At 38.5% G+C, this 16,050-nt stretch overlaps 2 protein-coding genes across 5 annotated transcripts in view; one reads left to right on the top strand and one right to left on the bottom strand.

The window, feature by feature from the left end:
* LOC149561136 (metal ion-binding protein) overlaps positions 1-16,050 on the bottom strand; it is a 195,121-nt gene that overhangs the window by 102,920 nt on the left and 76,151 nt on the right. The window lies entirely within an intron of this gene.
* On the top strand, positions 11,091-12,471 carry LOC149561137 (uncharacterized). The gene is made up of 4 exons (XM_089824983.1): positions 11,091-11,313; positions 11,425-11,549; positions 11,644-11,920; positions 12,028-12,471. Exons 1-4 carry the CDS (start codon positions 11,092-11,094, stop codon positions 12,361-12,363), a joined length of 960 nt encoding a protein of 319 aa, XP_089681109.1. The 5' UTR covers position 11,091; the 3' UTR covers positions 12,364-12,471.

Below are 16,050 nucleotides of genomic sequence, written 5' to 3'. Positions count from 1 at the left end.
AATAATGGATTTGATGCTTGTAAGAAGGAAGATGTAGATTTTTTGACTTTAGTAATAAAAAGACTAGTGCCTCTGCTCATCTGGGCAACAAAATCAACTGCAATGAAGATTATCACGTACAACTTTATAAAGTTCTATGCACATTAACAATAAACAATTTAATGAACAAGACGCAACGGATCAAATATATATAAACAATTTTAAACTAGTCTAGATTGCACTTTAATTCCTAAGATTGAGAGACAAACTGGACTCAGACACGGAAAAAATTAAATATTTCACTATATCTATGATGACCGAGTTTAAAATGCCACAAACAACCCTGTCCACTTATCTGACATTTAAAATTGCTTACAGAATCTAAAATGATTATAAAGAACAAATCAACTGCAATTTAAATCTCCATGCCTTAGACAAAAACAAAATGATTTTTATTTATCATTAAAATATTGTTTGAATTTTATATTACAGAGCCATGTTTTGCTCCTTATTCCTCCTTACAAGTGTATATATCTCTTTTACTTCATCTTTTTTAGGGCTTTAGGATTATATAACTTCGCATTATCCCTCTTGTTTATTTTGTCAGTCGCTTTTCTGCTATTCTCTATTGTCATGGCTACTTTGAAAGCCTGTGGCAAGGAACTTAGTCTATGAGATCTTATCTCATAATGTGTTTTGCTATCAAATGCACTTAGATAAAAGTCTATCAAGAATGGATCTACCGGTCTAATGTCTCTCGAAATTATGTTTAATACTTTATAAAATCTCTTGTTAAACTCTAAAACCGACTCATTGATGTTCTTCCTGATGCTTGTTAATTCATGCAATGAAAAAGATGTATCATTATAATCTCTGAATTGTTTTATGAACTGATCAACAAAATTGCACCACCCAGTTATGGATCGGTCTGGGAGACTTCTATAACATTCTATTGTATCTTCTGTCAAGGATTAGACAAAGAGTTCCATGAAAATGTCCTCATGATCTTCTTCAAAATCTTCAGTCGTGCTCTTTAGATTCATAACATTTTGCTCATCCCATCAAAATCGATCTATCGATATCTTTAAATAACCATAGGTTGTCTTATAGCCTAATTTCTCATCCCTTGATTTTGTGTTGATTAATCTTGGTTATTTCGGTTGATCTTTCTATTGTTTTGATTGCCGCCACAAGGCTGCCCGGAATTTGCATTATTGTTTGGGATGCCTCTATTATGTCATCCTAAATTTCCAGCATGCTGATTAACATTATATTATCTTTTGAAACCCTCATTTGAATTTCTATTTGGTTCATGATTAAACAAAACATTTACATGGCTGATAGCAAATTGTGAATCTAAGCTTTTCCCATGAGGAGGATTGTATTTATTTGTCTTATTTGTCTCCTCATGAACAAGTTCCCTTCTTTCTTCTCTCCACCTCTCTTGTCTTTCTCCATTGTTTTCTTTGCTTCGTGGAGAGGTAATGTCTTTTCTTGATATACCTATTTTCTCTAAGACATCATCAAGTTTTCTAAGTTTCTTGCCAATTGAAAGGACTTTCAATATATTCGTAAATAAGCTATCTACTGTAAACATCCTTGGATTTTAGCGTTTTGCGTAGGATAAGGTGTCCACGCAGGAGATTCGGATCATATCAATTAATCCCGTCACATTAGCCCTTTACAAGTTGGAATCCCAACATCGAGTTGGCAAGACTCATAGGATTTCAATCTGTGGTTTTGGGAACCAACACAGTCTAGGCACTTCTGTTCTGATTTGATGTGAGCAAATGTTTTATGCAGGGTCTCAGACTTTTGTCTATGTGGGTAGATTCAGATGTGAAGCACAACTATCCTAAGAGATAATCAAATACCATTGAAAAGGTATTGATGAGAAAAGTTGGAAGGAGCACAACACGAAAGGAATATATGGAGTATATAATCAAGAGGGAAAGATTGACCAATGGAACACATCTTGTTCTGGGGTCCACTGTATATGGAGGATACACCCAAACTAAAACTAGCATATCATAGGAGAGTGGGGTGAGGGGTCTGCAAAAATGGATTTTGCTGAAAGGTTATCTGCTTTGTAGGAGGAAAACAAAATCTTGCAGGAATCTATGATGTCCCTATTTTTTGAAATAATAAATTAATATAAGTTATTGTTCAATTGATTATATTGTAGTATATTAAAATGATATAATACTACTACAATATTTAGTATTATATCATAATATAAATAAAGATTTAATAATTAATTTAATATCATTTCATAATAACAATAGAACATGGATATATAAATAATATACATCGTTATTCATGCTATATAATAATGTTTAACAATTTATAAAAACTAATATAATAATAGATTAAATAATTGATGATATGTTATAACCTTAACATATGAATAATAATGAATAATAAGTTATAGCATAATGTATGAAAAAATTAATCATATTATCGATATAATGAGGAGAGGGCATAACATTATATCATATCCTATTATAAATATAATTCAACTTACAATTAAAATAATATAATTGTAATATAAATTAATAGTTAATAAATAATAAATCAAGTAATAAATATTTATTGAAATATAACATGCATAATTTATATTATATAAAATATCATTAATAGAATGATAAATTGTGAAAATTATCACTATTGCGGTCATTGATTATTAATCTCCTATCATAAACGATTATTAAACTGTTGAAAACAATTTCACAGCTAATATCGAAAAATAACACAACTGCAACTTCACCAATAAAATATGGAAAGAAATTCAGAACACAAAGAACACAATGTTTTCGAACAAATTGTCCCTAAAAAAACCCCTAAGGGAAAACCAGTTCTGCAAATAAAAAATATATTAACTTCAGCAATCAAGAGATACAAAATTCCTTGCTTCTCACTAGCAGAAATTAGACAAGCTCCTAATTTCTCCTACGGATATTCCCCACTACTATCTCCAACACTATCACTGCGCATTGCTAACACTGGAAGTTTGTTTGCTATCACTACAAACTCATTTGCTAACACTGCAAATGCTTCTACAACTCTTGTTGTGTTCCTCTGTTCTGTTCTATTCTCCAAAGGCCCCCCTTGACCCCCTTTTTATGCTATTTAACCAAGAGGTTTCTAGTTGCTCCTTGATCAAGACAACTTAACCAAAAAGTTTCTAGTTGCTTCCTAACCAAGAAGTTTCTAATTGCTTCTCAATTAAAACAACCTAACCAATAGGTTACTAGTGGCATCTAGGAGTCAATTAATTAACAAATATTTGTCGTGACTCTAACAATTATTTGCCAATTAATCACATATGGACGAACAGCTGTACAACCTACCTAAAACTAACACTCCCTCTTAGCGAGGAAGTTGTTCTATATGACACCCAATTTATCTTTGAAGAAGATGAATTCCGCCTTCCCCAATGCCTTAGTCAAAATGTTTGTTGCCTGCTCCTCTGTAGGTATGTATTGTAGCTAAACAACCCCGTGTTGTACACAATCTCTAATGAACTGATATATGATGTCTATATGTTTAGACCTATCATGAAACACTGGATTCTCAGACAACTTGATGCAACTCTAATTGTCGCATTGTATCACAGTAGTCTCAACCTTCTAACCAATCAAGGCTACTAACAACTTCCAAAGCCATATAGCTTCACATGACACCATGCTAGCTGCTATGTATTCTGCTTCTGTTGAACTCAGAGCCACAGATTTCTGCTTCCTAGTGAACCAAGGTACAACTCCTGATCCCAGACTAAAACAACACCTTGAAGTGCTCCTTTTGTCCGTTGTACTTCTTGTCCAATCTGCATCAGTCTAGCCAATCAACCTGATACCTTCACCTCGAATATATTTGATCCCATACTCAACTATACCACACAAGTAACGCAATACATGCTTGGCCGCTATCCAATGCATTCTCTTTGGTTCAACCATGAACTGACTAAGAGAGTTTACTGCAAATGCTATATCTGGCCTAGTGTTGACCAAATACATAAGCGAACCAATCAACTGTTTGTATAAGGTGGGATCTACATCCTTCTCCTTAGATGTATCTACCTTCCTCCAATTCTTGATCATAGATGTAGACATGGCTTTGCAATCCTCCATCACGAATCTCTTCAAGATTTCAATGCAATATTTCCCTTGAACAAAGAAAATCTCTCCATATGTCTGCCACACCTCCATGCCTAGAAAGTAGTGCATGAGTCCTAAGTCCTTCATCTCAAATTCTTCTGCAAGGTTCCTCTTGCAGTCTTCTATGAGCCCTAGTGAACCTGTAAGAAACAAATCGTCCACATAAAGAACAAGAATGAAAATCTCACCACCAACTACCAAGTAGTAGAGGTTAGCATCCGCTTCACTCTTCACAAAGCCCATTTCCAACAAGTATGTGTCAATGCACTCATACCACACTCTAGGAGCCTGCTTGAGTCCATACAATGCTTTCTTCAATCTGCACACATGGGTCTCTTTGTTGTGTGCTACAAAGCCTTCTGGTTGTTCTATGTATACCTCCTCCTTCAACTCACCATTAAGGAATGTTGTCTTGACATCCATCTAATGGATCAGCCATCCCATCTATGCTACAAATGAGATCACAGCCCGTCTAGAAGTATACCTGGCCACTAGAGCAAATGTTTCCTCATAGTCAATTCCCTCCTTCTAAGAGAACCCCTTGGCCACAAACCGTGCCTGGTATTTCTCGATGCTACCATCTGCACCATGCTTTATCTTATAGATCCAGTGTAATCCAACTACTGCCCTATCTGTTAGTCTAGGAACTACCTCCCACACATCATTCTGCATTATTGAGGAATATTCCTCAACCATAGCATCTCTCCATACTTGATGTACATAGTCATTGAACTCGATCGGTTGTCTCCATTGTCTAGTACTCGTCCTATGAGCTCCCACAAACTCTTGAGTATCCCCTAGTGTCTCTTGAACCTCATGGTTCCTACTACCAACTATAGAGGATGAAATATCAACCTCTAAGTCTTCTAGATGCATTTCTTGTTGCACCCGTTGCTCCATGCTCTATGAATCTTCACCACCTGAGCCTACACTTTTACTGGTAACTGTACTTGTGCCTTGTTGCCCTTGACTAGCCCTTGAAGCTTCTGTTGGCTGCTCACTCTAATCATCTGCTGGCAAATCTCTTGACCTTCTAAATGCCTTGTCCTCCATGAACTTAACATCACGTATGACAATAATTCTTCTAGTCCCGAGTATAAAATCTTATATGCCTTTGAGGTTTCACTATACCCAACAAAGTACCCCCTCTCTGCAGTCTGATCTAACTTGGTATGTGTATCACCTGGAATATGGCAATATGCCAAACTCCCAAATATTTTGAAATGGCTAACATCAGGCTTCTTTCCTGTGAAAGCTTCCTTTGGTGTCATCCTCCCTAGCACCTTATGTGGAACCCTGTTCTAAATGTAGATTGTTGTTCTCACGATTTGGCCCATAAGTAGCGGGGCATATCCTGGTCATGTAGCATAGCTCTTGCAGCCTCCAATATAGAACGATTCTTCCTCTCAGCAACTCCATTCTACTGTGAATTGTAAGGAACAGTCCACTGTCACTTGATTCCTTCCTGGTACAGAACTCCTAGAAGTTATTTCCTTTGTACTCGCCTCCATTGTCTGACCGAAGAACCTTTATCTTCCTTCCTGTCAAGTTCTCCACTAGAGCTTTGAACTCTTAGAATTGACTAAAAACCACATCCTTGGTCTTCAAGAAGTATATCCAGGTCTTCCTAGAGAAATTATCGATAAAAGTAACATAGTACTCATATCCTCTGATAGACTTTGTCGACATCGGTCCACATACATTTGAATGTACTAGATCAAGAACACCTTTAGATTTGGTGTCACTCCTTGGAAAAGATGCTTTCGCAAACTTCCCCAATACACATCCTTTGCATACATCATCATGCTCTGTGCTCACCTCTAGAACACCCATGACCGTCTCACGAAGCAATTTGAGTGCTCCATGATGAATATGGCCCATCCTCCTCTGCCATAGCTCTCCAAGATCTCTAGGATTACAGCTGCTTATGAGTGTCTTAGGAGTGTCAAACTGCAACTTGTAAAGGCAACCACTCCTAACTCCAATAGTTATGGGTGATTTTCATAGTTACCAGGAGACTCGTCTCCTGCACCCTGAGACACATCTCAGAGACCCCCAGTACTGGAGACACGTCTCTAGGTACCGGAGATGTCCCCAAAAATGTTTGGATGCACGAGGTTTTGGTTGCCATCTCCAAAGTCCTCCAACCAACAATTGATGTCTCCCACCAAAAATATTGAGCATAAGGCATCGTAAAAACTCCTAAATCTTATCCTCTATCATCACCCCTTAAAAATTGTTATTACTTATATGTTAGTAATGATAATGATAGCCACTATAGTTTTCCAATCAATTTTCTTAATTGCCTCTAGAAAGATTTATCAATGATGTATAATTATTTCCTTTTCTTGTAGTGTTATGATCAACTAACAACTCTTCATTCAAAGAGATCACATAAATGGTAATAAGAGATATTTGCGTGACATCAACTCAATCTTTGGAAATAATAGAAGCCACTGGGTATCTCCAACCTTCTCAAGTATCTTACAGGGACAAATCCATGCGAACCTTCCCCAATTTCAAAATAACACAAAATTTCTCATAGTCACACATCCCATATCCTTTGGCATCTAATATAAAATATATATTGAGTTTTAAATTCTTTCACCCTTCAACACAATGACTTTTGACTTTTTGTGTATCTATACTTAACGTTATAATACCACTATTCTTGTTTTCAAAGTTCTATGTCATGATATTTTCTAGAAATTATTAAATTATATTAAACAGCAATTAACGTCTCCAAGTACCCCTGTCTCTTATTTTTGAAAATTAGTCGTACCAGTACCAGTACCAATCTCCAAGGTCTCCAAATATCCCAATCTCCTGGTAACCTTGGTCATTTCCAATCCTTGTGCTTAATCAACACATTTGTCCCTCTAAAGAGTACATTATACCCCCTATCCTAAAGAATAGATACGAAAATCAAATTCACACCTAATCCTGGCACATGCAATACATCATGAACTGGAATTATCTTTCCATTCTCCCTCTAAAACCGAACAGTCCCTTTCCCAACTAGGTTGAGTTTGGACAAGTTTCCCATAGAAATTTGGATATTGATGTTCTCCTCCTTATAACTGGATAAGTACTCTCCAACTCCTGTCATATGAAATGACACCCCACTATCTATATACCAGATAGTCTATGAGGTTGAGCTCACCATACAAGCTATAAGTGCAAACTCATCTTCCATTCTACTAGAGAGTTCATCTACACTTGCTGAAGTTGCCACCTACTTCTTTGCCTTCTTCCTTTCTGGGCAATCACTGACATAGTGACCATACTCATGACATCCAAAGCACTTGACCTTAGAAAGGTCCTTCTTCTTCTTCTCACTTTGTGAATTTGATCCTTTGCTAGACCCCTTCTTTGCTTTCCCTTTTCCTGCTAGGGCAACATTTTCTTGTTCCACCTCACTTTTCTAACTCTTGTTGGCCCCATTGACAAGACTTAGTCTTAACTCCTCCTGAGTGAAATTAGTCCATAGTCGATCCCAACTCAGTAAGGTATCTCGTCCACTGATAACTTGAACAAAGACACTCCATTGTTTAGAAAACCCATTGAGGGCTATTCTCACTAGCTCATCATCACTGGGACTATCTCCAACAGTTGCTAACTCGTCCTTGACAAGTCTAATCCTGGTGAGGTAACTTGTAACGTCTTCTCCCTGGTTCATCCGAGTATTCTTTAGCTTCTCTCTGAGAATCATCTTCCTCTTGGTGGTAGCATTTTGGTATAGATTCATAATGGCATCCCACATCTTCTTCGTTGTATCTACCTCCGAGATATGTGGAACAATATGATCCTTGACACCATCAAGGATAATCCTCCTCACCTTGGCATCGTCCTTCTTATATGTTGCAAGTTGTGTAGCATCTATAGGTATAGCTATACCAGTGGTAGCATAATCTTTGATACCATTCTCTTCCAACAATAAAGAAAGTTTGGCCTTCCAAACGCCAAAATTTGAGGCACCATCCACTCTGTCCTAATCTCTCAAACCAGCTGAAGCCATCTCAAGGGATTAAAGCAATAATAATTGTGAAGAGATCACACTAGGTTATATAAACCCTTAATTTCTTTCCTAGAGCAAAACTCTTCTACCCTCAACACTGCTCTGATACCACATGAAAATTAACACTATTACAGTCACTGATTATTAATCTCCTATCATAAACGATTATTAAATTGTTATAAAACTAACATAAATAAGAGGCTAAAACTATCAATCGTGATCTTTAAAGCAATAGGCATTTTTCTCCATCTCCACACATATATAAACGAAAATAGATTGGAGATGAATGGATATAGAGGGATTGCCATTCAGAGGATCCTAAATCTGGAATTATAAAGCAAATTACGTAAGATCGCAATAAGGGACATTATAGAATCCTCTCTCTCACACAAAAATACACAACTCTTCAACTCCAAGTTTTTGCCATTAATGTTGAGGCACCTAGCATCAAACAGCACCTTGATGAGAGCTCTTTTCATGCTACAAAGATTAAGGACATAAAGGAGATGCAAGATGAACTCCTTAGATGCCATAATGTGCTAAACAGCAACATAGAGACAATTAAAATCATGAGTGAAGTTCTGCAATAACGAGAAGCATTTGCAGTAGCAACTTCCTTTGGCTAGAGCTGAGAAGTTCGTTTAGTCCAAGCTTTTGAACGAATGGTCACATGGAGCTAAAGAACTTACTTTGAAAGTTCGTGGACTCCCATCTTCTACAGTTGGTGCTCTTGATAAAGCATTTTCTTTCCTTCATAACCAACTAGAGTTATCTGAGATTCTCATTGATAGGGCATGGATAGGGTATGACCACACTTTTTATCAGGTTCTTAACGCATCAGACAAGCTATGAGTTCTAAGGGCTCATAGAAAACTCTTCCCTCTACCATCTAAAATCTATCTCGATGAGGATCTCACCAAGTCACAAGTTCCTAAGCTTAACCATAGTCGAACTTCAGTTGTTGCAACCTGCCTTGAGGGTAAATGGGCAGTTATCTACAACCTTAAGGCTTAATTACCGGATTCGCCTGGAAAAGGCCGGATCCGGGCTCGGGTCCGATTCGGATCCGGATCCACGTATGGATCCGTGAGGATCCGGGCAGGATTCGTAATCCTGCCTGTGGATCCGTAAGGATCCGTGGCCCGCGGATCCTTGCGGATCCACAGGCAGGATTACAAATCCTGCCCGGATCCTCGAGGATCCACGCGCGGATCCGCGTGAATCCGCGGCAATGAAGGAGGAGAATGCAAAAACGTGGGCCCATTATCATTTTTTAATGTTTTTTTTTTGCCCTAAAGGCCCTAAACCCTAAAAACGACCCTCTAAATCACAATGCAAGTTCATTTGCTCTCTATTTTGCTCTCTCATTTTGCTCTCTCATATTTGCTAGTTTGAAGTGAAGTGCTTGGATTCGAAGGAGATCGGTTGTGGAGCTTCAAATACCTTGCAAGAAGTGTTTAAGGTATGCATTTCAACCATATTCTTGAATTCTTTTATAGATTATTGATTTATTTTTAGTTTTCCAAATTTTCAAGTTCTTGTGCAAGTGTGAAGTATGGTTTTCTTTCACTTTTTCTAGATTGCAAGAATAGAACAATGAGTAGTCAAGGCTCAGTGGGTGGGGGTGGGGCTGCATCACCAAGCTTCAAAATTGATAAGGGGTCTCCTTTATGGAGACACACAACAAGAGTTGCACAATGTCCTGGGGGTGGGGCATACATATGGAAATGTAATTTTTGCAACATACAACATAGAAGCTCCTATTCCCGAGTGAAACTACATTTTTTGGGCCCTGCGGGTGAAGGAATTCACATGTGTCAAGGTAGTGATAAGAAGGGATTACCAGCTGCACAAATAGCAACATTAGCAAAAGAGCAAGATGATGTTGATAGAGCAGTTGCAAAAGCAAAACGTGGTGCTTCCCAAAAAACAAATATACCAACACCATCATTTGATCAAACAAACACAAGAACACATCCTTTTTTGCCTATGCCAACTACAAATGATGAAGATGAAGACCCATCTCCACTCACCCGCAAGAGAGGCCCACTAGATAGGGCATTCCAAATTGAAAAGAGAGACATTGCTGATCACAAAATTGGACGTTGTTTAATTGCAAATGGTGTTTCATTTAATTTTGCTAGATCACCTTATTTTAGGGAGATGGTGGAAGCAATAAATGATGCACCCCATGGTTACAAACCGCCTGGTTATGAGAAGTTGCGCACTACCATATTACATGATGAGAGGAAAAATGTAGAGGCTCAACTTCAACCAATAAGAGATTTTTGGGTTCAATCGGGTGTGTCTATTATTTCGGATGGTTGGAAAGATTGTAGAAACCGTCCATTGATCAATGTTATTGCTGTATGCCCTAAGGGGGCAATGTTCTTGAAGGCAGTTGATTGTGAAGGGCAAGTGAAAGATGCAGAATTTATTTCACGCATTCTCATTGATGCCATAGAGTCAATGGGTCCTGATAATGTTGTTCAAGTGGTCACGGACAATGCAAAAGTTTGCAGGGCTGCAGGGATAATTGTAAAGTCTAGATATGATCATATCTTTTGGACACCATGCACCGTCCACTCTCTCAATTTAGTGATGAAAGCAATTGGCACCGAAATAGATTGGGTGAAAATGATATATGAGGAAGCTGAAGAGATTCAAATGTTTGTGAAAAATCACCACGTCACAAGCAATTTTTAGGAGTTTCTCGGACTTGGAGTTATTGAAGGTAAATTTTTATATTTAATATATAATTGAATATTATTGGATTCCACAATTATTAATTTTTGTTGTTGTTTACATTAACATGTTTTAATTTTTAAATGTTTTACTAACTTGAGTTTAACATGTTCTTAGGTTGCTGAAACCCGCTTTGCCTCTCACACAATCGTCTTGAGACGACTTGTGAAGGTAAAAGAAGCATTGAAGCATATGGTCATTAGCCCCCAATGGGGCATTTGGAAGAATTCCAATACAGCAAGGGCTTTAAATGTGAGAAGAATGATACTAGATGAGGATTGGTGGGGTCTTGTGAGTTATGTGTTGGAAATCACCGATCCAATAATGGCAATGCTTCGCTTCGCAAATAGTGATGAGCCATGCCTTGGGGATATTTATGATTCCATGGATAGTATGCTGGAAAAAATTAAAATGGTAAGTTTTACGCTCTTTTACAACAATTTTTTATTTGAGAGATATCTAGATTCTAAAGTTTAAATTGACATATTCACTAATTATAATTATTATTCATATTTCATATCTTAGGTCATACAGAGGAGGGAGAATGATCCTGAGGACACCCTTTACAAGAAGGTGGAAAAAATTGTTCATCATCGATGGAACAAGATGACCACACCTTTGCACCTCCTTGCATATGCTCTATCCCCGAGGTACTGTAGTTCTTATCAAATGTTTGTGCTTATTTTATCCAATGTTTGTGCTATTGATATTTGATAGTGTTCAATTGTCTTTTGTTATCCCCAGGTACTATAGTGCAGATGTACTTCGCCTTCCAGGTAGAGTGCCACCATTTAGAGATGCAGAGGTTGCAGATGGGTATAAGAGGGCACTAGCTAAGATATTCCAAGATCCAGAGATTGGGGCAATTGTGAGGAGTGAATTTGCTGCTTTCAACTCAGGTGAGGATTTCGACCCTATTGCCATAGCAGACCAAAGCAGGATGGGTGCCATCAAATGGTGGTACCTTCATGGGCAAGCCTTCACGTACCTCCAACCTCTTGCCATAAAGGTCCTATCCCAAGTAAGTTTGTAAAATTAAGCTTAAGGTTAACATTCTCAATTCCTTGAATTTATTATTTAATTTATTTATCTTGATTGTTGTATTGATAATTTTTAATTTCTCTTTAGGTTGCCAGCTCTTCTGCCGCTGAGCGGAATTGGAGTACTTACTCCTTTATCCACTCAATCAAACGCAACCGGTTGGCTCCAAAAAAATCAGAAGACCTTGTGTTCATTCACAACAATTTGCGCTTGTTGTCACGGAAGGATCCTAAGTACAAGAAGGGGCTCGAAAAGCTTTGGGATGTAGCACCCGAGACTCCTGATTTAGATATGACCATCCGAGATATGACAATCCCCTCTACTACTAGTGGTTTGGGTTCCTCTACTAATACAGATGCAGCACTTGCAGCTCACCAGTACCCCTCTGATGCGGATTTTCTTGAAAATCCATTTGATGATTAAATAAAAAACTTTAGTGTTGACTCTTGACTCTTTTATGAGTAAATCATGTTATAAACTTTAAGTTTAATGATCTATATTTTGAATGTTACAAGCTTTCACTTTCAGTAATTCAATGTGAATGTGTTGATTTTCTTTATAATCGTGAAAATAGATTAATTATCAATGTCATTGATCAAGTATACTAGATTCATACTATGAAATGATTTAGTTTTAGAATTATGTATATTTCTCTTTTTTTTAGTATATATAATGCATATATATATATATATATATATATGCACGAATCCTCCACGAATCATAATTGGGAAAAAAAAAAAATCCCGAATCCACGGATCCGATTCACGTGCCCGAATCGGATTCGTGTCACGAATCGGCAACTAAGCCTTAAGGTCATCAGAGATTGTCCTCCACCAAGTTGGGAATCCTGATTGGTTCCCTAGACCAAATGACACTCACTTAGTGTGGACGAGGTAGGGAGGTCCAATGACTCCTTGATTGTTCACTATTGGAACAGTAATGGCACTCTTTGGTCATTGCCTAATCTTTTTATGGATGTCATTAACAACAGATGTAATTCTTGTTTCTAAGACTCATGAGAGCCCGACCTCTCCCCTTGACGAGATTCCAAGGTATCAGTAGCTTTCTGCTCATCGAGATGAGGTGAGCTATTTCGATGGTGTCACAAGTTCAGGTGGCATCACCTGCCTCATCTGCAATCACCTCATCAGCATGACGAGTATCATGCATTTTAACAACCTTGCCAGATTCATGTGGGTCCATATCAGGGGCAGATTCGAAAGAGATCTTTTCACTGTGGTATGTTATTTCTCATCAGCTACTTCTCTGTATGCGGTTCATAGTTCTAATTGTGACCCTTTTGATGACCTCACCGACTAGATTGATTAACAGATTCTCTTCTTTTGGCAGCCTGGTCATTTTAGGGACTTCAACGCCCGTACCAAAGCTCACGACTCCTTTTCATGATCGACGGACTAACTCCTTATGTACCTTTGAGTCTAACAATGATGCAATTGGTTTTCAGCATTCCTCTTATTACATCAATGCCTCCCTGACTAGATATGGCAAGCACCTCCATCTTCTTTGTGAGTCTTCTGCTCTCGTGGTTCTTAACAGGCTCCCTTGACTTCCCAATTCTGGTTTCTTTAATTGTTGGCCCCATTGCGGTAGTGCTAGTGTTGTGGACTACACCCTTGCCTACACCTCCTTCATCCCCTTCATAGTCGCTTCTTTATTTCCTACCTTCTGTTTGCTAACCATTCCTTCATCGGTCTCACCTTTTGTGCCCCTCTCCTCAACCCCCCTCCCACCCCTGTCTGCCCTCTCCCTTACCCCTCTACACTACCCTCATCTACCCACACCACCCTTTTTTTGCGAACACCAACCATGACCTCTTCATCACACACCTCAGACGCTCTTTTCATGTGCTTCCACCATGTTCAACCTCATCTCCACAACGACCTAGGAGGCCACCATCCCCTTTCCCACACTTTTCGACCCCTCTCGCTGCTCATCCCTCCCACCCTAGCTCTTATCCCTAGAAGCATTAGTTTGATGACGACTGCAAATCCTTTCACTACCTTGTTTGCCCCACCTTCACCGATCAGTATCTCTCTTTTCCCCGTGTCAAGCTCTCCTACACTAGCTTCTTTCGCTAGGAGTGTCTCTTCGACCTTGAGTAGGGCAGGTGTCTCAGCCCTTCCTTCAGTTCTCCCCAAAGTACTTTCGATGCATGCTCTTGCCCCACCTCCTCGCTTTCCCTACTAACCTGGATTTCAGCTCCCTTGTCTCTCACATCGTCACTCCTTACGACATTCTTGGTCAACCTTCCCTCTACATTCCCTCCCCATTGCCAACTCATTTCCATTTCCACCATTTCTGAGGCCGTTAGAGCCCTAATTTTTAGCAAGGCTAGTTATGAGGAAAGGTTCTAGGCGGAGCTCTTCAAGATGGGAATGTTTGTTCTTGATTCGTCACTTGCTTCTCTTGTAATGTCCCCTCTTTAGTTCGACATGACATTGATCATGGATTTTGCCTATTCCAGACTCTCGTAGGCAAATGGTGTGGAGAGAGAGTCAATTTTGCAGATCAGATGGTCATATCTTGCTCTTGAAGAAGTGTTAAGAGGTTATATTTTATTATTATGTGTTATTGGGGCCTACATGTTATAATTTTAAGTTGAGTTGCACTTTTTATTTTATAAAATTACTTTATTATAAAAAGTGCATTATAATGAGATTTTATAAAGGATGCTTCTACAAGTTCTAGAAAAAGTGCATTATAATGAGATTTTATAAAGGATGTTTCTAGAAGTTCTAGCAACTTCTTAAAAAAGTAAATAAATAGAGGGCTGGGCCTCTCATTTTGGACATGCTTGGATTTGAGATTTCTTCTACTTCTTCCATTGTGGAGCAAATTTGTAGTCTCTTGGGTCTGCAAATTATTTGATCTTTGGGAACGGATCACTCCCTTGGATTGGCGACTTTGAGGGTGTGAAATATCACCTGAATTGTTGCATTTGAGGAGTTGGTAATTCAGCCATCTCATTTGGACTTCATTGAGATTCAGTTATAAGGGTTTACTTTGGTTGGAATAAGGGTTTCAGTTGTGCCCTAGCATTTGTGGATTGATTAACAGGGTTTGTAGACACAGTTGTGCATTATTTTCAGACTGTCAGTCCAGGGTTTGGACCCACGTTTTTGCTCATAACTCTTAATTGGCTTGACGGATGAATTTCATATTTTAGGGGGTTATTAAGCAACCCTAGGCGCCCAGATTTATTGCTTTTGGAGTGACAAAAAACGCTGCAATATTTTTATCTAGCAGCTGTACCAGGCCGTACCTGTACGGCCCTGTCAGTTAGGCAGCAGCAGCAATTTTGTGAGTTGGTTTGGGGCAGATTGTGAGGTCTTCGTGTGGCATTAATTCAGCATTCATATCCGGCAAAATTGGAGCTATTCCAGGTCCACAAACTAAAGTTTTGATTGCCAAAATATTGCATGTTCTGGATTAGAACAGTCAGCATTGTCATTGCATAAATAGTTATTTCCAGTCATTAATAACTGTTGTAAAAGTTTCGTCATTTGCATTCCAAATCTGAACTGGGTTATTGTTCATGTCATAACATTGCATTGTCAAGAGCTTGATGTGTTAGAAGTGCATAGTTGTGACAGTCTCTCATTGTAATCAGTTCTATTTGTTGTCATAAAATCAGAATTGCATTAGACTTCATATTTGAGTTTCATATTGTCATCTATCTCTTAGATTGGTAGTGTTATAATCTGGAATTGTTGTTCATACATTATTGGCATCATATATTGAGGTTTTGTTGTACAACAATTAGTAATATTGCAGCCTTATTTGGTTACATGCCAACTGTTTGACAAAATTCCTGAGTCCAGTTTGAGGGTTTCAGTGGCCTTTATAGTAAGGGTCTTTACATCTCTATTCAACAAAGGGGTGTGTATTGGTTTTCTATCATCTTGGCCTCACCATATTATTCACCCGATCCACAAGCCAGGGTCGGCCTCTGATCCGGGCAACTACAGGACCATTATGATCAAACATACCTTTGCCAAACTCTATGCCATAGTTCTTCACATTTTCTCATGAGACAACTAGATAGATTTGGTTAGAGTGCCAAAGACCAAGCTGACTTCATGGCAGATT

The sequence above is a fragment of the Cupressus sempervirens genome, chromosome 4 (genome assembly GCF_028749045.1).
Source record: "Cupressus sempervirens isolate cs-2001-9-10 chromosome 4, ASM2874904v1, whole genome shotgun sequence".
In the NCBI taxonomy this organism is placed as follows: domain Eukaryota; kingdom Viridiplantae; phylum Streptophyta; class Pinopsida; order Cupressales; family Cupressaceae; genus Cupressus; species Cupressus sempervirens.
This window is presented reverse-complemented; position numbering and strand designations above follow the sequence as displayed.

Coding starts and splice junctions, on each gene's coding strand:
- LOC149561137 (XM_089824983.1), top strand. CDS start 11,092: ATGGTCATTAGCCCCCAATGGGGCATTTGGAAGAATTCCAATACAGCA. Junction 11,550..11,643: donor GCATATGCTCTATCCCCGAG/GTACTGTAGTTC, acceptor TGTTATCCCCAG/GTACTATAGTGCAGATGTAC. Junction 11,921..12,027: donor CCATAAAGGTCCTATCCCAA/GTAAGTTTGTAA, acceptor ATTTCTCTTTAG/GTTGCCAGCTCTTCTGCCGC.